General features: G+C 55.8%; 1 protein-coding gene across 1 annotated transcript; it reads right to left on the reverse strand.

Annotated features, from left to right (window-relative positions):
* Positions 1 to 21,185: 21,185 nt before the first annotated feature.
* SPTSSB (serine palmitoyltransferase small subunit B) lies at positions 21,186 to 22,625 on the reverse strand. Its single transcript, XM_054175595.1, has one exon. It carries the CDS (start codon positions 22,618 to 22,620, stop codon positions 22,378 to 22,380), a length of 243 nt encoding a protein of 80 aa, XP_054031570.1. The 5' UTR covers positions 22,621 to 22,625; the 3' UTR covers positions 21,186 to 22,377.
* Positions 22,626 to 22,942: the final 317 nt, after the last annotated feature.

Genomic DNA, 22,942 nt, shown 5'->3' on the forward strand with positions numbered 1-22,942 from the left:
GGCAGGCTGGAGCTGGAGCTGGAGCTGGAGCTAGGGCAGTGGCAGGGGCGGACTGGAGCTAGAGCTGGGGCAGGGGTGGGCTGGAGCTGGGATAGAGGCAGGGGTGGGCTGGGGCTGTGGGAGGGGTGGGCTGGTGCTAGGGCTGGGGCTGGGGCAGGGGAAGGGGCAGGCTGGAGCTGGGGCTGGAGCTAGGGCAGTGGCAGGGGTGGTCTGGAGCTAGAGCTGGGGCTGGGGCAGAGGCAGAGGCAGGGGTGGGCTGGAGCTGGGGCTGGGGCAGGGGTGGGCTGGGGCTGTGGGAGGGGTGGGCTGGTGCTAGGGCTGGAGCTGGGGCTGGGGTAGTTGCAGGGGCAGGGGCCAGGGCCAGCTGGAGCTGGGACAGAGGCAGGGGCGGGCTGGAGCTGGGGCAGGGGTAGGGGCAGGGGCAGGCTGAAGCTGGAGCTGGGGCTGGAGCAGGGGCAGAGGTAGGGGCAGGGGCAAGTAGGAGCTGGGGCTGAGGCAGGGGCAGGGGTGGGCTGGAGCTGAGGCAGAGGCAGGGGCAGGGGTGGGCTGGGTTTGGAGCTGGGGCAGAGGCAGGGGTGGGGGTGGGCTGGAGCTGAGGCAGAGGCAGGGGCAGGGGTGGGCTGGGGTTGGAGCTGGGGCAGAGGCAGGGGCAGGGGTGGGCTGGGTTTGGAGCTGGGGCAGAGGCAGGGGTGGGGGTGGGCTGAGGCACGGGCAGGGGCAAGTAGGAGCTGGGGCTGGGGCAGAGGCAGGGGCAGGCTGGAGCTGGGGTAGGGTAGAGGCAGGGGCAGGGGGGGCTGAAGCTGGGGCACGGGGTTCGGGTCCGTGCGGGCCGCGCAAGGGGCGTTGAGCGCTGTCCTGCTTGTGGAGCAGGCTGTAATTAGCAGGCTGTAATGAGCAGGCTGTAATGAGCAGGCTGTAATGAGCAGCTCGTGGAAACGTTAAGAGGTTTGGGGTGGTTTTTTCATTTGAAAATCCCGGGATTGATGTCAGGAGCAGGGAGCTAAACCTTTGTAGGCAGAGTAACAACTTGGGTCACAACTCTCCTCTGCAATGCTACAGGCAGAGTGGCTGTAAAGTGACCATCAGAGCCAGACCTGAAGGTGTCTGCAAAGTGACCCTGAGAGCAGTGGCTGAAGATGAATCATTAATGTGCCCAGGTGTCCAAGCATCCCTCCTGGATCAGCCGTGGTGTGGCCAGCAGGAGCAGGGCAGGGATTGTCCCCCTGGACTCTGCACTGGGGAGGCTGCACCTTGAATCCCAGCTTCAGTTCTGGGCCCTTGCTCCAAGAAGGACATTCAGGGGCTGGAGCAGGTCCAGAGAAGGGCAACAAAGCTGGGGAAGGGTCTGGAGAAGAGAAATGGTGGGGAGCAGCTGAGGGAGCTGGGGGTGTTCAGCCTGGAGAAGAGGAGGCTGAGGGGAGACCTCATTGCTCTCCATCTCCCTGAAAGGAAATTTGAGCCAGGTGGGGCTTGGTCTCCCAGGTAGAAAACAATGAGAGGAAATGGCCTCAAGGTGCACCAAGGGAGGTTTTAAGTTAGACAGTAGGTTGGACTCTTCTCCAAGCTAAGCAGCCCCAGGGCTCTCAGCCTTTCCTCCTCACAGAGATGCTCCAGGCCCTTCAACAGCTTTGTAGCCTCAGTCTCACAGTATCACCAAGGTGGGAAGAGACCTTGAGGATCAAGTCCAACCTGTCACCACAGACCTCATGACCAGACCATGGCACCGAGTGCCACATCCAATCCCCTCTTGAACACCTCCAGGGATGGGGACTCCACCACCTCCCTGGGCAGCACATCCCAATGACGAACGACTCGCTCAGTGAAGAACTTTCTCCTCACCTCCACTGGGCTGGGGGACAACAAGTTCACCATCAGCCAGCCACATGCCCTCAGGCACTCCCAGGCCCTTCTCTGTGGAGCTGCCCTCCACCATCAGGTCACTCCTCACCTGGGGGCTGTTGCTGCCCACCTGCTGGACTCTACACTTGCACGATACAAAGCATTGCCTGTCTTTTTGAAGTACAACTGACCATGGCACCACGTTCCCAGCACTGAACTTCTCCTTTCTGCTTCACCCATCACCATGTCTGTAGGATTGTTCCTTTGACTTCCCCCAGGAGGGAACAGCAAGGCAACAAACACCTTTATTCCTGGGCCTGTTTCTAATGCAACTTGCCCACGAGGCTGAGAAAAGACCCTTTACAGTGAGATTGTTGTCAGTGCTGCTCTTCATCATTGATTAGTTAAGGGTTACATCATCTTTTGGCTTAGAAGGAGTTGGTTCACAGGCTCACAGGATGCTAGGGGTTGGAAGGGACCTCTGGAGATCTGCCAGTCCAACCCCCCTGCCAGAGCAGGAGCAGAGAATCCAGCACAGGTCACACAGGAACACATCCAGACAGGGCTGGGAAGGCTCCAGAGAAGGAGACTCCACAACCTCTCTGGGCAGCCTGCTCCAGGGCTCTGGGACCCTCACAGGGAAGAAGTTCCTCCTCATGGTGAGCTGGAACCTCCTGTGCTGCAGTTTCCACCCACTGCCCCTTGTCCTATCCCAGGGCACAACTGAGCAGAGCCTGTCCCTGTCCCTTCCTTCCTGACCCCCAGCCCTCAGCTATTGATAGCCATTGATCAGATCCCTCTCAGCCTTCTCCTCTGCAGACTGAACAGCCCCAGGGCTCTCAGCCTCTCCTCCCCAGGCAGTGCTGCAGTCCCTTCAGCAGCCTTGCAGCCCTCCCTTGGCCTCTCTCCAGCAGATCCCTGTCCCTCCTGAGCTGGGCAGCCCAGAGCTGGCTGCAACATTCCAGGTAGGGCCTCACTAGGGCAGAGTAGAGACCATCCTGTCCAACCCCTCTGCTAAAGCAGGGGCACCCACAGCAGCTTGCCCAGGGTCCCAAGGGCAGCAAGAGCTGGCAGAGGCAATTTAAAGTACCTTGGTGACTACAAAGGACACAGCTCTGCTACCAACTGGCAGCAGATGGTGGCTGTGCCTTCAGCTGAGGCAGGGTTTGGTATGCAAGCCCCCAAATTAATGCAGCTGAAAATGAATCTGCAGTGGAAGCATTTAAAGTGTCATTAGGATCAAATTCTCCTCCCAGGGGCTTCACAGAAGACCTGGCTCCCATTCCTAGCAGGCCTGCAAGGTGAGAGCCTGGCATGCACAGGGACTGGCTGATGTCAGAAAGCAAAGGAATCAAAGATTGAGTGGTTCAGCAGGGCTTGAAACCATAAACCACTTCCCTGCCCCTGGGCAGCAGCAGGGCTTCTGGAGAGCAGAGACAGCAAACTGCAGCATGGGGAAACACTTCTTTACACACTGATTTAGCTCTTTTGATGGTGTGGTGGTTTCTTTATTTATCTATTATTATCATCATCAATTTGGAGCTTTTCCCTTTAAAAATCTTCATTCTTTTTTTCCCCTTTTAAAATTCTTTTTCTTAAAATGAATTTTCCTTTTAAAATAAAATCTGTGGTGGTTGGCTTTTGGTTGGTTGGTTGGTTTTATATATTCTTTTAAGTACAGGAAGGCTCTGGAGGGGCTGGGAGGTGTCCAGAGAAGGGCCACGAGGAGGAGCAGAGGGCTGGAGCTGCTCTGCTCTGCAGACAGCCTGAGAGAGTTGGGGTTGTGCAGGCTGGAGAGGAGAAGGCTCCCAGGAGACCTTCTGGTGGCCTTCCAGGATCTGCAGGGGGCTCCAAGAAAGCTGGGGAGGGACTTTTGAGGGTGTCAGGGAGGGATAGGGCTGGGGGGGATGGAGCCAAACTAGAAGTGGGGAGATTGAGATTGGCTGTGAGGAAGAAGTTGTTGCCCATGAGGGTGGTGAGAGCCTGGCACAGGCTGCCCAGGGAGGTGGTGGCAGCCTCCTGCCTGGAGGTGTTTGCAGCCAGGCTGGAGGTGGCTGTGAGCAACCTGCTGTGGTGTGAGGTGTCCCTGCCCATGGCAGGGGGCTTGGAACTGGCTGAGCCTTGAGGTCCCATCCAGGCCTGGCAATTCAGTGATGCTATGTTCCACAGTAAGACTCCAGAGAGGTCTGCAAAGAAACTCCCTTCTGAAGGAGTGCTGAGCACCAGTCTGTGAACACACAAGCAGCCCACTAAAGGAAAATGTGCCAAAGAAGTGAAAACAAGGCAGACAGTTTGACAGCCTGTGATTTCCACACCCCCCCAGTCCCCAAAGCAACCAAACCAACTCTTCCTTTCCAGCAGGATATCACCACATAACACAAACCACACCGGATGCCTCGATGCAGTTCAGCTCTGCTCCCCTCCGTCATAACTGTGAGCCTGCAGATGACAAACACGGATGTGCAAGCACAGCTTCACCTCCTGGCAGCTCCTCTTGCCCATAGGGAATGGGTGGGGGTAGTACACCACAGACAGAATCTCACCCAAACAGATTCAACTATTCTACTCTGCCCTGCTGAGACCTCACCTGCAATGTTGCAGCCAGCTCTGGGCTGCCCAGCTCAGGAGGGACAGGGAGCTGCTGGAGAGAGTCCAAGGGAGGGCTGCAAGGATGCTGAAGGGACTGCAGCACTGCCTGGGGAGGAGAGGCTGAGAGCCCTGGGGCTGTTCAGTCTGCAGAGGAGAAGGCTGAGAGGGATCTGATCAATGGCTATCAATAGCTGAGGGCTGGGGGTGAGGAGGGAGGGGACAGGGACAGGCTCTGCTCAGTTGTGCCCTGGGATAGGACAAGGAGCAATGGGTGTAAGCTGCAGCACAGGAGGTCCCAGCTCACCATGAGGAGGAACTTCTTCCCTGTGAGGGTCCCAGAGCCCTGGAGCAGGCTGCCCAGAGAGGTTGTGGAGTCTCCTCTGGAGCCTTTGCAGCCCTGTCTGGCTGTGTTCCTGTGTGACCTGTGCTGGGTTCTGTGGTGCTGCTCCGGCAGGGGGCTTGGACTGGCAGATCTCCAGAGGTGCCTTCCTACTCCTAACATCCTGTGAGGCTGGGATGTGTGACTGTGATCTCCAGAGGTTCACTTCTGACCCCCACTGTGCTGTGATTTGAATTTGCTGAGCGCCACTGAGCTGGTGTGAATGTTTATCCGCAGATGTGCCATTGATCTTTAGAGGAACAACTTAGGCTCCAAGCACCCAAAGAAGAGGAAAGTGACAGCACTCAGGGGCTGTGTGAGGGAAGCAAGCACACCACTTCAAACCACTTTGAACACAGGTTTGCTCTCTTGCTTACGTGCAGACGAGTGGGCCCTTGAGTAAGTAGCTGCAGGGAAGCTCAAGTGCCAAGGCAAGGAAGGGCAGGAGGGGCTTTGTGCCAGCCACAGCACACAGAGCAACTTGGCTTGCAGTACACACCTCCAGAGACAGAAGCAGCTCACGGTGACGAATTGATGGCAAAGAAGTTGCTGTGATTGATGGAGCAGACACCTGAGGTCACTATTCCCTCACGGAAACTGGAGCCAGGCAAGGAGGTGACAAAGCTACCAGGGGAACTCTTACCCACTTAGAGCTGCTCTGACCTTCCAACACAGAGGTTTGCTTCTGCTCTGGGCTGCTGATTCCATTAGCTGTGCTGGTTTAAATGCAAACCCCTCAAGAATTGAAGAGCAGAAGCCAGCAGAATGTTTTTCACTTGGGTTTGCTTAACGTTCACTGTAAAATAAATGTGGGATGTGGGCAGCACTGTGCACAGCTTCAGGGCCACTCAGCAGCCCCCCAGAAGTGCTCTCATTTAACTGCAGGAGCATTTGAACGCCATTCAGTTGGATGGGCAGGGTTGTGCACTCACACTGAAGCACCTCCAGGGGCTTGACTGATGTCAGATTTAGTTTTTAGCTCACAGCTTCCAAATTTGAGTCAGGAGCCAGCTCCCAGCAGGGACCAGCCAACTGCTTTGCTGGCCAGGAGGTGCCTTCCCCTGTAGGCATCAGGGACTCCTGCCTGCCCTATGGGTTGTGAGGCCCAGGAGGGAGGTCCTCACATCCCCTCTGTGGGTGATTGCTCCTCCTGATGATACAGGACTGGGAGGAGTGGCTGACAGGCTGTGCTGCCCTTCAGGGAGAGCTGGGCAGGCTGGAGAGCTGGGGAAGAGGAACCTCATGAAGGGCAGGGGTAGGGTCCTGCACCTGGGGAGGAACAGCCTCCTGCACCTGGGGAGGAACAGCCTCCTGCACCTGGAGAGGAACAGCCTCCTGCACCTGGAGAGGAACAGCCTCCTGCACCTGGGGAGGAACAGCCTCCTGCACCTGGAGAGGAACAGCCTCCTGCACCTGGGGAGGAACAGCCTCCTGCACCTGGGGAGGAACAGCCTCCTGCACCTGGTGAGGAACAGCCTCCTGCACCTGGGGAGGAACAGCCTCCTGCACCTGGGGAGGAACAGCCTCCTGCACCTGGAGAGGAACAGCCTCCTGCACCTGGGGAGGAACAGCCTCCTGCACCTGGAGAGGAACAGCCTCCTGCACCTGGGGAGGAACAGCCTCCTGCACCTGGAGAGGAACAGCCTCCTGCACCTGGGGAGGAACAGCCTCCTGCACCTGGGGAGGAACAGCCTCCTGCACCTGGAGAGGAACAGCCTCCTGCACCTGGGGAGGAACAGCCTCCTGCACCTGGGGAGGAACAGCCTCCTGCACCTGGAGAGGAACAGCCTCCTGCACCTGGGGAGGAACAGCCTCCTGCACCTGGAGAGGAACAGCCTCCTGCACCTGGGGAGGAACAGCCTCCTGCACCTGGGGAGGAACAGCCTCCTCCTGTCCTGCAGCAGTACAGGTGAGGGAGTACAGGTGACCTGCTGGGAAGCAGCTCCTTAGAGAAGGACCTGGGAGTGCTGGGCAGCAAGAAGTTCACCATCAGCCAGCAATGGTATCCAAGAAGACCAATGGTGTCCTGAAGAAGAGTGTGGCCAGCAGGTTGAGGGAGGTTCTTCTCTCACTCTACTCTGCCCTGGGGAAGCCACAGTCCTGGGTCCAGTTCTGGGCTCCCCAGTTCAAGAGAGTCAGGGAACTGCTGGAGAGAGTCCAGGGGAGGCTGCAAAGCTGCTGAGGGGCCTGGAGCAGCTCTGTGAGGAGCAAAGGCTGAGAGCCCTGGGGCTGAGAGCCTGCAGAAGAGCAGCCCCAGAGGGCAGCTGAGCAATGCTCAGCAAGAGACAAAGGAGCTGTGGGGGGCAAGAGGCTGGGGCCAGGCTCTGCTCAGTGGTGCCCAGGGACAGGCCAAGGGGCAGTGGGCACAAAGTGGAGCCCAGGAGGTTCCATGTGAAGAAGAGGAGAAAGTTGTTTGGTGTGAGGCTGCTGGAGGCCTGGAGCAGGCTGCCCAGAGAGGTTGTGGAGTCTCCTGGTGTGGAGAGCTTCCAACCCTCCCTGGGCATTGTGCTGCTGGGCAAGCTGCTGGGGGTGCCCTGCTGGAGCAGGGGCTTGGACTGATGATCTCCAGAAGACCCTTCCAACCCCACCATGCTGTGCTCTCCAGAAGTCCCTGCCAATCTGTACCATGCTGAGATTCTCTGCTGCTTCTCCCATGCAGCTTTGCATTTGCAGCCCCAGATTCCTCCATGCCCCCTGGGAAGGTTTTATTCAGCCCTTGCCCAGTGTCCTGTGCCTTTGGCAAAGGGCTGTCCCTGCCCTTTATGGACTGCAGCCCCAGAGCTGCAAACTAACTTCACCAAAGCAGCAGATGCTGAGCTGTGCTCCAGTGGAGGTACTGCTCTCTGCTGTGGTCTCAAGGTGTGATAATAATGGGAGGAACAATAGGTCGTTCCCCTGGGGCATGCCACTTCGAGGGGCTGCTTTCTCTGAGATAATCTACCCTACATTTAGTGGGATAATGCTCCAGTTCTTTTCCAGCTCTTCAGTTCCTTGTGAGGAATCCAATTAGCAATCCAATTTACAGTGCAAGCCACAAACATCATTACTGCTGAACCTCAGAGGCAGAAACAAAGGGAGCTGGGGGAAAAAAACAACCCACCACAAAACCCTTCCTTCAAATAGCTTTGCAGCAGAGCCCAGCGTGCTGGGGCACCTCTTGCAGCTGGTCAATGGCTCAAACCTGGGCTCTGCATCAGCTGTGAGCTGCAGCACAGAGCTCTGACCCAGAGAAGGGCCACGAGGAGGAGCAGAGGGCTGGAGCTGCTCTGCTCTGCAGACAGCCTGAGAGAGTTGGGGTTGTGCAGGCTGGAGAGGAGAAGGCTCCCAGGAGACCTTCTGGTGGCCTTCCAGGATCTGCAGGGGGCTCCAAGAAAGCTGGGGAGGGACTTTTGAGGGTGTCAGGGAGGGATAGGACTGGGGGGATGGAGCAAAACTAGAAGTGGGGAGATTGAGATTGGCTGTGAGGAAGAATTTGTTGCCCATGAGGGTGGTGAGAGCCTGGCACAGGTTGCCCAGGGAGGTGGTGGCAGCCTCCTGGCTGGAGGTGTTTGCAGCCAGGCTGGAGGTGGCTGTGAGCAACCTGCTGTAGTGTGAGGTGTCCCTGCCCATGGCAGGGGGCTTGGGGCTGGCTGAGCCTTGAGGTCCTTTCCAACCCTGACAATGCTGTGATTCTATGACTTGGTTTCCTTTCAGCTGTGTGGAACACATCTGGTGCTCTGCTGGTCTCCCTTCCTGAAGGAGCAGCAGCTGGCAGGCAGGCTGTGCACAGGGTGCCCCAGAGAGCTGGGCACATGGTGCCTGATGTCAGCAGAGGGGGAAGTGATGCTCAGCCTGGCAGTGTCAAAGCAGCTGGCAGTAACTGGGTGCTCAGTGTGCCAGAGAGGGAGGTGCTGCTCTGGTTGTGGTGGGTTGAAATTTCCTCCCCCCCAACATTAACTTTGCCAGAGCAGCTCAGCTGGAAGCAAGTGAAGCTGTATTCACAGGCAGAGCTGCACTCTGCAGTGGAATGCAATGGATGTGTGCAAAATAGCCAGGGGTTGCAATAGCTGCAGGGGTTTACCATTAACAAACAGCACAAGGACTCCTCTGGTCAAAGACCAGGGGAAGCTACCAGCTTCTCCCTCTCTGCCCTCCCCTTACCCCCTGTACAAAAGGGAGAAGAGACAGAATCAAAGGTGTTAACACCAATACATAGAATCATAGAGTCATAGGATCAATAAGGTTGGAAAAGATCTCAGAGATCATCAAGTCCAACCTGTCACCTAACACCTCCTGACAACTAAACCATGGCTCCAAGTGCCACATCCAAGCCTTTCTTGAACACCTCCAGGGATGGGGACTCCACCACCTCCCTGGGCAGCACATTCCCAGGGCCAATTCCTCTTGCTGGGAAGAACTTTCTCCTCACCTCCAGCCTAAACCTCCCCTGGCACAGCTTGAGACTGTGTCCTCCTGTTCTGGTGCTGGCTGCCTGGGAGAAGAGACCAACCCCCACCTGGCTACAACCTCCCTTCAGGGAGTTGCAGAGAGCAAGAAGGTCTCCCCTGAGCCTCCTCTTCTGCAGGCTAAGCAACCCCAGCTCCCTCAGCCTCTCCTCCCAGGGCTGTGCTCCAGACCCCTCCCCAGCTTTGTTGCCCTTCTCTGGACACCTTCCAGCAGCTCAACCTCTTTCCTAAACTGTGTCACCAGCACCTATCTGTCCCCCCTGTGCATGAGGCACCCCCAGCTCCCATGTACCCACTCACCCTGGCAGTTGATTTTACTGCATCTTTTCCTTTTTCAGGGTAAAAGATCAGGATGGGTCTTGGTATTCACTTCCTCCTCCTGCTCCTGGGTTGAGGAACAGCTGTGGCAAAGATCTGATTCTAACCCAAGGCATGGCCTGGAGCCAGGAGGTGTTGGTCTGGTGCTGGTATGTTTGGTACCTGTGCTGGGATGCACTAAACCTGAACCTCAGCCTAAGAAATCATTCTTCTCTGAAGGTAAATATTTGCTCATCAGAACACGATAGGATCTCAGAGGCCACTGCACAGGAGCTGTTTGCTTCCCACTTGCCTTTTGTACCCTCCCATGTCTGAGCTATAAACCTCTCATCACCTTAGCTGAGACCTGGTGAGAGTGAACCCATACATGAAGACTGCATCAATGGGAAAGCAAAAGGTGGGAGGAGGAGGAGAGGGAAACCCTCCCACCCCAGGGCCCCACCAGACCACACTTTCATTGGTAGATGCCTAATGCTGGAGTGCTGAATCATAGACTCACAGAACTGCTGTGGCCAGAGAAGCCCTCTAAGATCACCCAGTCCAACCAGCAGCCCAACACCCCCATGGCCACTAAACCCTGTCCCCAAGTGGCATGGCCACAGGTTTCTGGAACCCCTCCAGGGATGGGGACTCCACCACCTCCCTGGGCAGCCTGTGCCAATCCCTGACCACTCCTACAGGAGAGAATTTTTGTCTAATCTCCAACCTGAACCTCCCCAGGCACAATTTCAGGCCATTTCCTCTCCTTCTATCACCTGATGTGAGGGACAAGAGCCCAACTCCCACCTGGCTCCAGCCTTGTTTCAGGAAGCTGTAGAGAGCAGTGAGGTCTCCCCTCAGCCTCACAGAATCAGCCAGGTTGGAAAAGACCTCAGAGATCATCAAGTCCAACCTATTCCCTAATCCCTAACACCTCCTGACAACTAAACCATGGCTCCAAGTGCCACAGCCAAGCCTTTCTTGAACACCTCCAGGGATGGGGACTCCACCACCTCCCTGGGCAGCACATCCCAGTGGCCAATTCCTCTTGCTGGGAAGAACTTTCTCCTCACCTCCAGCCTAAACTTCCTCTCCTGTTCTCCAGGCTGAACAACCCCAGGTCCCTCAGCTGCTCCTGGGAACTCCTGTTCTCTGCAAGTAGCAGGTTGGATAAATACAAGGGCAGTTGGATCTCTGCTCCCCTGTGGCTTGCATCAGCCCCCTCTGATGTTGCCTGCCTTTCCTAATTGCTCACCCAGATGAATTCTCAGCAAGAGGTGTTGCAATGGCAGTGGGTTGAAGTTTGCCTTCCACCACTCCCATCCTGCTGGCACAGGCATGAGAGGGAGGTCTGACACATGGCTATTAAAAGATGGCCCTGCAGGTGTTGCTCAGCTAGGGAGTTGCAAAAGCCTTCCCTTCTCCAGGCTGCACAGCCCCAGCTCTCTCAGCCTGGCCTCACAGCAGAGGGCTTCCTGCCCTCCCAGCATTGCTGTGGGATAAGCTTTGAATACCAAGGTCCTGGCTGTAGACAGCTCAGTGCAAGTGGAAACTTCCAAATGCTTGCAGCTCATCACTTATTTAAGAGCAGAGGCATTGCTGTGAAGGCCAACCTCAGTCATCTGAGTTTTGCTGGTGAAGGTTTCCTGGACAAAGCCAGGCCACGTGCCCAGGGCTGCTGCACTGAGATCCTTATGGCAGTGCCCAAGGCCTCAGCTCTTAGAACAGCCTGCAGATGGCTTTTAAAGACCACAGTAATTCTGAGCAGAAAGCTGGCACCCAACTGGCTCTAGGGCTCTGAGGTGTTCTGGTGCCACCAAAGTGTACCTTGGATCAGAGAATCACAGAATCTCAGAAGGGTTTGGGGCTCTGAGCTGCTTTGGTGTCACAAAAAGATACTTGGGATCAGAGAATGGTTTAGGTTGGAAGGGACCTCTCAAGCTCCTCAATCCCAACCCCCCCTGCAGCCAGCAGGGACAGCTGCAGCTAGAGCAGGCTGCTCAGAGCCCCAGGCAACCTCCCCTGGGATGGTTCCAGCCATGGGGCAGCTCCCACCTCTCTGAGCACCCTGGGACAGGGTTTTACCATTCTCACTGAGGAAAAAAAACCTCTCCCATCTTCCCAGCCCAAATCTCCCTCTTTCAGTTCAAACCATCCCCCCTTGTCCTGTCACATCAGGCCCTGCTCAAAACTCTCTCCCCAGCTTTCTGCTCAGCTCCTTTCTGCACTGCAAAGCTACCAGAAGCTCACCCTGGAGCCTTCTCCTCTCCAGGCTGCACAACCCCAACTCTCTCAGCCTGGCCTCACAGCAGAGGGCTTCCAGCCCTGCCAGCATTGCTGTGGCCTCCTCTGGCTCTGCTCTAGCAGGTCCCTGTCTGTGCTGAGGCCTCCAGAGCTGCCCCAGCACTGCAGGGGAGGTCTCAGCAGAGCACAGCAGAGGGGCAGAATCCCCTCCCTGCTGCCCACACTGCTCCTGAGAAAGAAGAACCTTTCAGATACCCAAATCCCCAGGTTATTGGATGGCAAATGGGATGTGAAAGGCTTCTGTACAGCAAGCACTCAGCAGTCCCTGATGTTTCTCCACACCAAGCTGAGACAGCATGGAGAGCTGGCCACAGTGCCAGCTCCCTGAGAGGAGCCTGCAGTCAGGAGGGGGTTGGTCTCCTCTCCCTAGTCTCAGGTGATAGAAGGAGAGGAAATGGCCTGGGACTGTGCCAGGGGAGGCTTAGGTTGGAGATGAGGAAAAATGTCTTTGCTGCAAGAGTGGTCAGGGACTGGCAGAGGCTGCCCAGGGAGGTGGTGGAGTCCCCATCCCTGGAGGTGTTCAAGGAACCTGTGTGGCCATGGCACTTGGGGACAGGGTTTGGTGGCCAGGGAGGTGGTGGAGTCCCCATCCCTGGAGGTGTTCAAGGAACCTGTGTGGCCATGGCACTTGGGGACAGGGTTTGGTGGCCAGGGAGGTGGTGGAGTCCCCATCCCTGGAGGTGTTCAAGGAACCTGTGTGGCCATGGCACTTGGGGACAGGGTTTGGTGGCCAGGGAGGTGGTGGAGTCCCCATCCCTGGAGGTGTTCAAGGAACCTGTGTAGCCATGGCACTTGGGGACAGGGTTTGGTGGCCAGGGAGGTGGTGGGGTCCCCATCCCTGGAGGTGTTCAAGGAACCTGTGTAGCCATGGCACTTGGGGACAGGGTTTGGTGGCCAGGGAGGTGGTGGAGTCCCCATCCCTGGAGGTGTTCAAGGAACCTGTGTAGCCATGGCACTTGGGGACAGGGTTTGGTGGCCAGGGAGGTGGTGGGGTCCCCATCCCTGGAGGTGTTCAAGGAACCTGTGTGGCCATGGCACTTGGGGACAGGGTTTGGTGGCCAGGGAGGTGGTGGAGTCCCCATCCCTGGAGGTGTTCAAGGAACCTGTGTAGCCATGGCACTTGGGGACAGGGTTTGGTGGCCAGGGAGGTGGTGGGGTCCCCATCCCTGGAGGTGTTCAAGGATCCTGTGTGGCCATGGCACTTGGGGACAGGGTTTGGTGGCCATGGGGGTGCTGGGTTGCTGGCTGGACTGGGTGAGCTTAGAGGCCTTTTCCATCCAAAGCAGCTCTATGATTCCACATAGGTGCACCTCAGCAGTGATCTAATGATATTGAGTTCATCAACCTGTGCTTTCTGTTGTCTCATGAGGAGAAATATTGGATGGGGAAGTGAAAAGTTTCCATCTGTGATGTGCAGCAGGCTTCTGGGAATCTGAGTATTCCTTACCCTGAGTGAAACACCTGGCATGGGCTGCACTTCCTCTGGGCAAGGCAGCAGGAAATGCAGAGCTGGCTGAGTCTGCTGGCTTTGCAGCATCTCCTTCCCCAGCTGTTACTCCATAGCTCAGCCTCCCTGCAGCTAATTAGTGTGTGTGAGCTCGCAGGCTCCTCTCCTTGTGCAAGGGGTGGCTGTGCAGGATGCAAGGAACTGATAGAAGCTGCTTCCTCTGCCAGCCTGCTGGGTGAGGCTGTGCCTTGTCACCTTTTAATTACACTGCTGCAATCCCTTGCTGCTGTTACAGTGCCTGACTCCGAGCCTGGCCCCAGTTTGGTCTCCCATACTCCAGGGGGGACATTGCAGCTCCATTCCCTGGGCCTCCTCATTTCTACTCTGACTGTCTCCAGCTGATAAGGATTTGTGGCATGTAACTCATCCTAGAAGATGACCTTGAAATAATGAGGGATTTCTGATCCACCCCACCATGATGGAGCAAAGAGAGGAGCACTCAGGAAAAAGAATTGATCCAGCACCTCAGCTGGGGTCAGAGTGGCTGAGAGCAGCCAGGCAGAGAGGGACCTGGGGGTAGTGGTTGATGGTAGGCTGAACAGGAGCCTGCAGTGTGCCCAGGCAGCCAGGAGGGCCAATGGCATCCTGGCCTGCAGCAGGAAGAGTGTGGCCAGCAGGAGCAGGGAGGTCATTCTGCCCCTGTACACTGCACTGGTTAGGCCACACCTTGAGTCCTGTGTCCAGTTCTGGGCTCCTCAGGTTAGGAAGGAGGTTGACTTGCTGGAAGGTGTCCAGAGAAGGGCAACAAAGCTGGGGAGGGGTCTGGAGCACAGCCCTGTGAGGAGAGGCTGAGGGAGCTGGGGTTGCTTAGCCTGCAGAAGAGGAGGCTCAGGGGAGACCTTCTTGCTCTCTGCAACTCCCTGAAGGGAGGTTGTAGCCAGGTGGGGGTTGGGCTCTTCTGCCAGGCACCCAGCACCAGAACAAGAGGACACAGTCTCAGGCTGTGCCAGGGGAGGTTTAGGTTGGATGTTAGGAAGAAGTTCTACACAGAGAGAGTGATTGCCCACTGGGATGTGCTGCCCAGGGAGGTGGTGGAGTCACCATCCCTGGAGGTGTTCAGGAGGAGACTTGATGGTGTGCTTGGTGCCATGGTTTAATTGGTTGGGTGGTGTTGGATGATAAGTTGGACACAATGATCTTGAAGGTCTCTTCCAGCCAGGTCTATTCTATTCTATTCTATTCTATTCTATTCTATTCTATTCTATTCTATTCTATTCTATTCTATTCTATTCTATTCTATTCTCAGCTGACAGTGTCTGCTCCTGACACTGCCACAATTTGCCTTGCTCCCCTCCTCCCTCTTTGCTCAGTCAGGACATGACCATTTCCATGCAGATTTACTTTACCCCCCACAGTGGGGATGGTTCCACTCTCCTCTCTGTCCTGCTGCTTGGCTTTTTTTTTTCTCTAGCTTGAGCAGGTCTCAGCAGTGGGATCCGTGTTTTCATGCAGAGCCTACTCCTGCATCTCTTTGCACTTTTAAACCTAGGCTAATTTGTCTGCTGCCCTGCTCTGAGCTGGCCCAGCAGCAGCTCTGCTCAGGCTGGCAGTGCCCAGCTCAGGCTCTGCTCACTCAGCCACTTGCTGAAGCTCAGGGCAGCTTGGCACAGCCAGGGGCTGCTGCTAGCAGGGAGAAGCTGAGGGGCAGAGCTCCTGCCAAGGCCTGGGGGGCACAAAGCCTCTGCCTCAGCCTTGCTGCTCTGCACACCAAGGGCACTGCCACAGCTCTGCCCCACCTTGGGGGGCAGGAAGGCAGAGGGGGCAGCTGTGGGCAGGAGCAGACAGCTCAGGGGAGCCTCAAGTGCCCCCCAAGGGATTGCAGCCCATGGATGGCATCTTCAGCAGCAAGCTGAGGGATGCCCAGGCTCAAGTCTCTCCTTCCCTGGCTGCTGTCCCAGCAGGACTCTCTCCCTTCTGCCTTCCAGCCCCATCCCTGTCTTCCTCAATCCAGCTCCAGCATCCAGCTCCTCAATCCGCTTCCCATCTGCTGCTGAGCCCAGGCTGGGACTTGCCCAGGGCCTGCCCCCAGCATCAGTGGTGCCAGTGGTGCCATCCTTGCCCTCAGGGCTTGGCTTCCATCTTGCTTTGTGTCTCTGTGTCTCTATCCCATGGCATTGTTCTTCTTCCCATCCCAGCTGGGTTAGTTTCTTCCCCAGCCCATCAGCCTCTCTCCCTTCTTCCCTTTCTCTCTCCTTAGGGAAGGCAGAGGGGTTCCTGCAGAGCCTCTGGCACTCCTCTGGTGCCCAGCCCAGCCATGTTCCCTGACACAGTTGGTAATGGAAGGAGGCTATAGCTCATAGCAGGCCACATGAAGCACTTTCCACTGCCTGTTTCTCGCTCAGAGCTTCTCCTTCTAGCCTAAAGGATGCCCCACTTTGGGGCTGCCTGTCCTGAAACAGCAGCATCAGCAGAGTTTATCTGCTCTTAGCTGTCCTGATGTAGCAACTACTGGAAGCAGCCTCTGAAATAAGGGTGGAGGAGAGACCAATCCTGAGTGTGAACTCTGAGAGTTAATTTTTACCTCCACCTCTGAATCACTGCCTCCCAGCTAGGGAGTTTCCTTGGCATTTGCCTGGAGATGTTTGCATAACTTGGGCTCCTCAAATTCAAGTGAGTGTTGCTTACTCTGAGGAATAAATACCAACAAGGACAGAACTGATCAGGTCTTTATTCAGGCTGACTGTTCCTCCTTCTCTGTGAGAGCAGAGAGGAAAGAGGAGGCCAGTTCATTGCATCATTTAATTCAATTTAATTTCATTTCATTTAATTCAATTTCATTTCATTTCATTATTTCATTTCATTTCTTTCATCCCTCACACTTGGGATGAGCTCTGTGCTGTCACTGTGCACTCAGCTTCAGCCTTTGGAGTAGCTCAGGAGCTGTGACAGGCACCTGAGCTGCTTTGTCAGCTGACAGACACTGAGAGCTCACTGCACTGTCAATGATGGCTGCACCCACAGAGTGGCTGTCCATGGGTCCATGTCCCAGGGGAGGCCAGGGATGAGCAGAGTCCCTCAGGGGTCAGTCCTGGGCCCAGGCTTGTTCCACATCTCTGTGGGTGCCAGGGACAGTGGCATTGAGTGCACCCTCAGCAGGGTTGCTGATGACACCAAGCTGTGTGGGGCAGCAGACAGCTGGAGGGAAGGGATCCATCCAGAGGGACCTGGACAGGCTGATCCCTACATTTCCTGTGCAAGCCAAGGGCCCTGGGAAGCTTTCCTTCCTAGTCTTGGATGCAGGCTGCCTGGGGGGACTGCAGGGAGCACCTTCTGGAGGTTCATGGCCTGGTCATGTGGATGTGTAGTCACCCTGGGTAATGGATGTGGGAGGTGATCCATGAAATTGGGCAGCAAACCTCTGTGGCAGGAGAAATTGCTGGCTTTGATTAAATGAAATTAAGAAAATGAATGTTTAACAGGGGAGGTATGGTGCTGGCCAGCTGAGCCCCCAGATGTCTCCATGCTTCATTTAATGATGCATTTGGACTTTCAGGGTGAATGCAGCCAGCACTGGGTCATCTCCCTTTCTGCTTTGGTTTCATTTCTCACCCCTGGACTATTGCTGCCCTTTTATCACCATCCTTTCGTTGAGATTTTGGGGGTTTTTTTTAGGTGTAACAATTTCCAGCTGCTGTGCTCAGACTGAGCTACAATTAGCTTAGGGTAATAATGGAGCAATCAACTCCACTCACCCTGGAGTGATAGCGAGCTTGCCCTGCCAAGGTGGTGCATAAAGACTCATTTGGGTTGGAAAAGACCTGTTGGAGTGAGGCCAGAGGAGGCCACAGAGATGCTCCAAGGGCTGCAGCAGCTCTGCTGGGAGCACAGGCTGAGGGAGCTGGGGCTGTGCAGCCTGCAGAGGAGAAGGCTCCAGGGGCACCTCAGAGCTGCCTGCCAGGACCTGAAGGCATCCTGCAGGAAGGCTGCAGAGAGACTTTTGCTGAGGGGGGCTGGAGCCAGGCCAAGGGGGAATGGTTGGAAGCTGAGGCAGAGCAGGGTCAGAGTGGAGCTGAGGCAGAAGTTGTTGCTTGGGAGGGTGGTGAGAGTGTGGCCCAGGCTGGCCAGGGAGGCTGTGGCTGCCTCCTTGCTGGGGGTGTTGAAGGCCAGGCTGGCTGAGGCCTTGAGCAGCTGAGTGGAGCTGAGAGGTGTCCCTGGGCATGGTGGGGAGCTTGGAGCAGATGATCCCTGAGCTCCCTTCCAACCTGAGCCATTCTAGGATTGTATGATTTAAGATCATGGAGTCTAGATCATAAAGATCACACTGCACCCTTCACCATCAGGCTGTTGCCCATGTGCTCTGTGCACCAAGCTGGCTGCTGGTGGTTCTGGCAGCTCTCTCCCATGCACCCTTCCTCCTGAGGCTCGTGGCTGTTACAGCAAATGGTGCTGCCACATCAGAGTGCCAACCCCCCTCTTTCTGTCATGTGTGAGCGGCTTCATCCTCAGGCAAGAGGATTTCAAGAGCTGGAGCAGAGTTCTCCTAAGCACTGGTGTGGTCTCAGGTTGCTAAATGTGGCACCCCACCTCCATCTCTCCCTGGTCTCCTCTGCTACGTGCCAACACTGCTTTGGACTCTCCCGCTGCAGCCCACGGATGTTGAGTATTAATTAGCGAGAGTTATCACAGCTTCTCTGCCAGGAAGAAGTGAAAAGGGTGGGAAAAAATATCCAAAAGGCTTTTTTAGCAACCAAGTCTAGATGAGAGGTGTCCCTGCCCATGGCAGGTTGGTTGGAGCAGATGATCTCTGAGGTGCCTTCCAACCTGAGCCGTTCACAGACTCACATCTGGTCGGAAGAGACTTCCAAGCTCATCCAGGCCAACCATTGACTCTGTTTAGGGTCAATCCTAAACCCTGTCCCTAAGTGCCAGCTCCACAGCTGCTGGAACAGCCCCAGGGATGGGGACTGCAGCACTGCCCTGGGCAGAACATTCCCATGGCTGAGAGCCCTCTCTGGCAAGAAATATTTCCTAGCACCCAGCCTGAACCTGCCCTGCTGCAGCCTGGAACCATTGCCTCTGCTCCTGCCCCTTGCCACCAAGGAGCAGAGGCTGTCCCCTCCTCACTCCAACCTCCCTGCAGGGAGCTTCAGAGAGCAAGGAGGTCTCTCTCAGCCTCCTCTTCTCCAGCCTCAACACCCCCAGCTCCCTCAGCCCCTCCTCTAGCCCAGGGGCTCCAGGCCCTTCTGCAGCCTGGCTGCCCTGCTCTGCACAGGCTCCAGCTCCTCAATGTCCTTCCTGCAGGGAGGGCCCAGAGCTGAGCACAGCACTGCAGCTGTGGCCTCCCCAGTGCTGAGCACAGGGGGATGGTCACCTCCTGGCCCTGCTGCCCACCCTGCTTCTAACACTGTGATTTCCAGCTCTCTCTTTCCCCCTGGTGAACACCTCTTGCACCAAAACTTTAACATTTAGTAGGAGCTGAAGACTGCACCATCACCACCACCAAAAAGTGTTTCCATTGAAAGCAAGCTGCAGTGACCCTCCCAAAGAGAAACTGCTGCTGTTTTCCTCCTTCCAAGCACCTCCCATGGAGATAAGAGGACTAATAAGGAAGGGAAGTCCTGTACAGGAGTCCCACCATCAGATCCACCACTGAGAGTGGAAATTCCCTCTTCCTGGACAGAGCAGTTTGCTTGTGCTGTTTGCTTTCAAGTTAAATGTTTAAATAGCATTATCCTGGGGTGTGTGCTCCTCCAGATAGGAGACTTGCTCTTTACAGACCTCTAAGAAAGTACTTTTCCTCCTGCTCCTAAAGGCCAGCTGTGTCTGCTGCTGTTGCCTGGCCCAGGCTGGCCAGGGAGGCTGTGGCTGCCTCCTTGCTGGGGGTGTTGAAGGCCAGGCTGGCTGAGTGGGGCTGAGAGGTGTCCCTGGGCATGGTGGGGAGCTTGGAGCAGAGGAGCTCTGAGCTCCCTTCCAACCTGAGCCATGCCTGGATTCTGTGTCCTTGGAAACAGGACTGATGTGGAGATGCCATGGCACCATCACATTATCTCCTTAGACAGTAGAATCTGTGGAGGATAGGATGTTGGGAAGTGGGTTTTGGTTGAAGCACCAACTTCCCAGGGGAACATTTTTCAGCTCCAGCATATGGCTTGCTCCTTTTATTCCCTTCTATAGGTTGCTCTCATAGCAGCAGTGAGGGGGTCAGGAGCCAGGCCAAGGGGGAATGGTTGGAAGCTGAGGCAGAGCAGGGTCAGAGTGGAGCTGAGGCAGAAGTTGTTGCTTGGGAGGGTGGTGAGAGTGTGGCCCAGGCTGGCCAGGGAGGCTGTGGCTGCCTCCTTGCTGGGGGTGTTGAAGGCCAGGCTGGCTGAGTGGAGCTGAGAGGTGTCCCTGGGCATGGTGGGGAGCTTGGAGCAGATGATCCCTGAGCTCCCTTCCAGCCTCAGCCATGCTGTGATGCTGTGACTCTGCTCACACAAGCACCCTTCCAAGACAAGCAGTTGGTCTATTGTCCCTCCAGACTAAACACCTGGCCTCTGGCACAGGCTGCCCAGGGAGGCTGTGGCTGCCTCCTCCCTGCAGGTGTTCAGGGCCAGGCTGGATGAGGCCTTGAGCAACCTGGGCTGGTGGGAGGTGTCCCATGGCGGGGGGGTTGGATCTAGATGACCTTTAAGGTGTGTTCCAATCCCAAACCCTTCCATGACTGTCTGCAAACACAGGAAGAGCAGAGACAGGCACCAAAAATGTTGCTTCTGAAGAATAAACCTTTATTTTCTCTGACCCTCCCCTCCCTGCACCTCCCCTCCCCTCCCCATGCACGTTCAGATCTCTTCAACCTTCAATACGTGCTTCTGCTTCCAAACAGTCTCCCTCTAAGCATGCAGGACCCCACTGCAGCTTGACAAAGAAGTCTGAGTTCCTGTCACTGTGCAAACATCATTGGGAAGCTATCTACAGTTTTGCACCTCTGCCTCCCAACAGCAGCAACAGCAGCTTGAAGGTTCATGCACTGGAGAGCTGTGCTTCATGCCCTGGCTTTGGCCTCTGCTCCAGGAGTAGAGGGAAAAACCAAAGCCTTGGCCAAGAAGCTCCCCACAGGTGATTGAATCTAATTTCTTGGTTATAAAGGAGCTCTCTTCAAGCCTGCTGACCTCCCTGCAGCCAGTCAGATGTTGCTTCCCCTCTGTTTCCTGCCTCTTCAGCCCCTGGTGCAGATGTGCTCTCTGCTTGCCTTGGTGAGTGGGAGCAGACAGAAGCAGATGTCTTGGTTTTCAGCACGAGTGGCACTGAACAGAGCCAGGGCTGTTTCTGTCAGCTCCAGTGAACTGCAAGATTGCTTCCAGAATGGGTCTTTATCTTAGGTCATCTTAAAGAATACAGAAGAGAATTAACCAGCTTGGAAAAGACTTCCAAGATCACCAAGTCCAACCTATCACCCAGCACCATCCAATCAACTCAACCACGGCACCAAGGGCCTCAGCCAGGCTCTTCATGAACACTTCCAGGGACAATGACTCCACCACCTCCCTGGGCAGCACATCCCAAGGGCCAAGCTCTCTCTCTCTCTGTAGAATTTCTTCCTAACCTCCAGCCTAAACCTCCCCTGGCACAGCTTGAGACTGTGTCCTCTTGTTCTGGTGCTGGCTGCCTGGCAGAAGAGACCAACCCCCACCTGGCTACAGCCTCCCTTCAGGGAGCTGGAGACAGCAAGAAGGTTGCCCTTGAGTATCCTCCTCTCCAGGCTAAGCAACCCCAGTTCCCTCAGCCTCTCCTCACAGGGCTGTGCTCCAGACCCCTCCCCAGCTTTGTTGCCCTTCTCTGGACACCTTCCAGCAACTCAACCTCTTTCCTGACCTGAGGAGCCCAGAACTGGACACAGGATTCAAGGTGTGGCCTCAGCAGTGCTGAGCACAGGGCACAATGACCTCCCTGCTCCTGCTGGCCATCTTGGATGGACCACCTTTGGTGGGGCCAATCTTTTGAGCAGGGCCTCTTGGGACAGGACAAGAGGGATTGGTTTAAACTAAACAAGGGAGATCCAGATTAGAGGGAAGAAAGAATGGTTTTATGCTGGGGGGTGGTGGCTCTCAGTGAGGGAACCTGGGGTTGTTCAGCCTGGAAGAAAGGAGACTGAGGGGAGACCTTCTGGCTCTTTACAACTCCCTGAAAGGAGGTTGCACCAGGTGGGGATTGGTCTCTTCTCCCAAGGAACAAGTGACAGGGTGAGAGGAAATGGCCTCAAGTTGTGAGAGGTTTAGGTTGGACATGTGGAACAATTTCTTCCCTCAAAGGGTTGTCAAGCCTTGGCCCAAGACCTTGGCCCAGGTTGAACACAGAGGTGGTAGAAGCCTCTTTCCTGGAACCATTTCAGGTCAGGATGGATGGGGCTGTGAGGAACCTGATGTCCCTGCTGCCTACAGGGCAGTTGGACTGTATGACTTGCAAGGTCCCTTCCAACCCAAAGCATTCTGTGGTTCTATGATCTAAGCTCAGATGGAGCAATCTGGGTGCAGAAGATTGGCTTCAAGTTCACACTCCTGTTACTTTTGCTTCCAGTTTCCTTCCCCATCCACGCAGAGCCCGAAGTCAGTAAGAACTAGAAGTCAATAAGCAGAAGTCAATAAGCAGCCAGCTACCAGCACTCAAACCATGCTGCAATTTACTCATCTCCTTATCTTCTCTAACCTGAGTTGAAGCCACGATGCCACAGCACCCTCTTGGCAGAGCTTCTCTGTGTGTCATGAGCGTGGGACCCCCTCCTCACAGCCGTCACACAAAGCCTTTGCTGTTTCATACATGCCAGTGGGACTCAGTGAGGGTGCTGAAAGCAGGAGGTGGTTGAATATTAGGTGAGTAGGTGGCATTCCAGGTGATGTGCTCCATTGTCAGACAGCAAAAGCTGGGCTGTGCTGAGCAGGGACTGCACAGCCAGCGGTCAGTGCTCAGCCATGGTGCAGAAGCAGGCCTGGTGCTGCAAGAGAGGATGGAGCCTCCGAGCAGCTTCAGAATAAACACACCAAGCTGGAGGAGATGTTGCATTTCACAAGCTGCAGGAGCTGCTGGTGACTGCTGGGGAGAGTTCAGTCCACAATGGACCCTGTGCTCTCGGGCTGGCCCCCAAAGATCTGGGAGAAGAACTCAAAGGCCAGGCGGACGTGGATGGGGACGAAGACGTAAGCTGTGTACAGCACCATAGCGAAGACAGTCACGGTGATGGTGTGGAACATGGACCTCTCCCAGGGCTCCAGCACATAGCTGCAGGTGATCAGCAGGTACTGGAAGTAGAGCCAATAGATATAGTCCTTCACACGCTTCACATCCATCGTCAGCTGCCCTGCGAAGAGGACCTGGAGGGACAGAGAGGTCTGGGTTACAGCTGCAGGGGAAGGAGAGAATTGGAACTAAAATGTGATGTGCTGGCCCTCATTTGGCAGAACCCCAGCATGGTGGGGGCTGAAGGGACCTTTGGAGATCATCCAGTCCAGCTCTCCTTCTAAAGCAGGGCACCCCCAGCAGCTTGCCCAGCAGCACAGTGCCCAGGGGGGGTTGGAAGCTCTCCACACCAGGAGACTCCACAACCTCTCTGGGCAGCCTGCTCCAGGCCTCCAGCACCCTCACACCAAACAACTTTCTCCTCCTCTTCAC

This window comes from Dryobates pubescens, chromosome 32 (assembly GCF_014839835.1).
Source record: "Dryobates pubescens isolate bDryPub1 chromosome 32, bDryPub1.pri, whole genome shotgun sequence".
NCBI lineage: Eukaryota > Metazoa > Chordata > Aves > Piciformes > Picidae > Dryobates > Dryobates pubescens.

Bases quoted from the DNA above. Each gene is read 5' to 3' on its own strand.
- SPTSSB (XM_054175595.1), bottom strand. From the start codon at position 22,620: ATGGATGTGAAGCGTGTGAAGGACTATATCTATTGGCTCTACTTCCAG.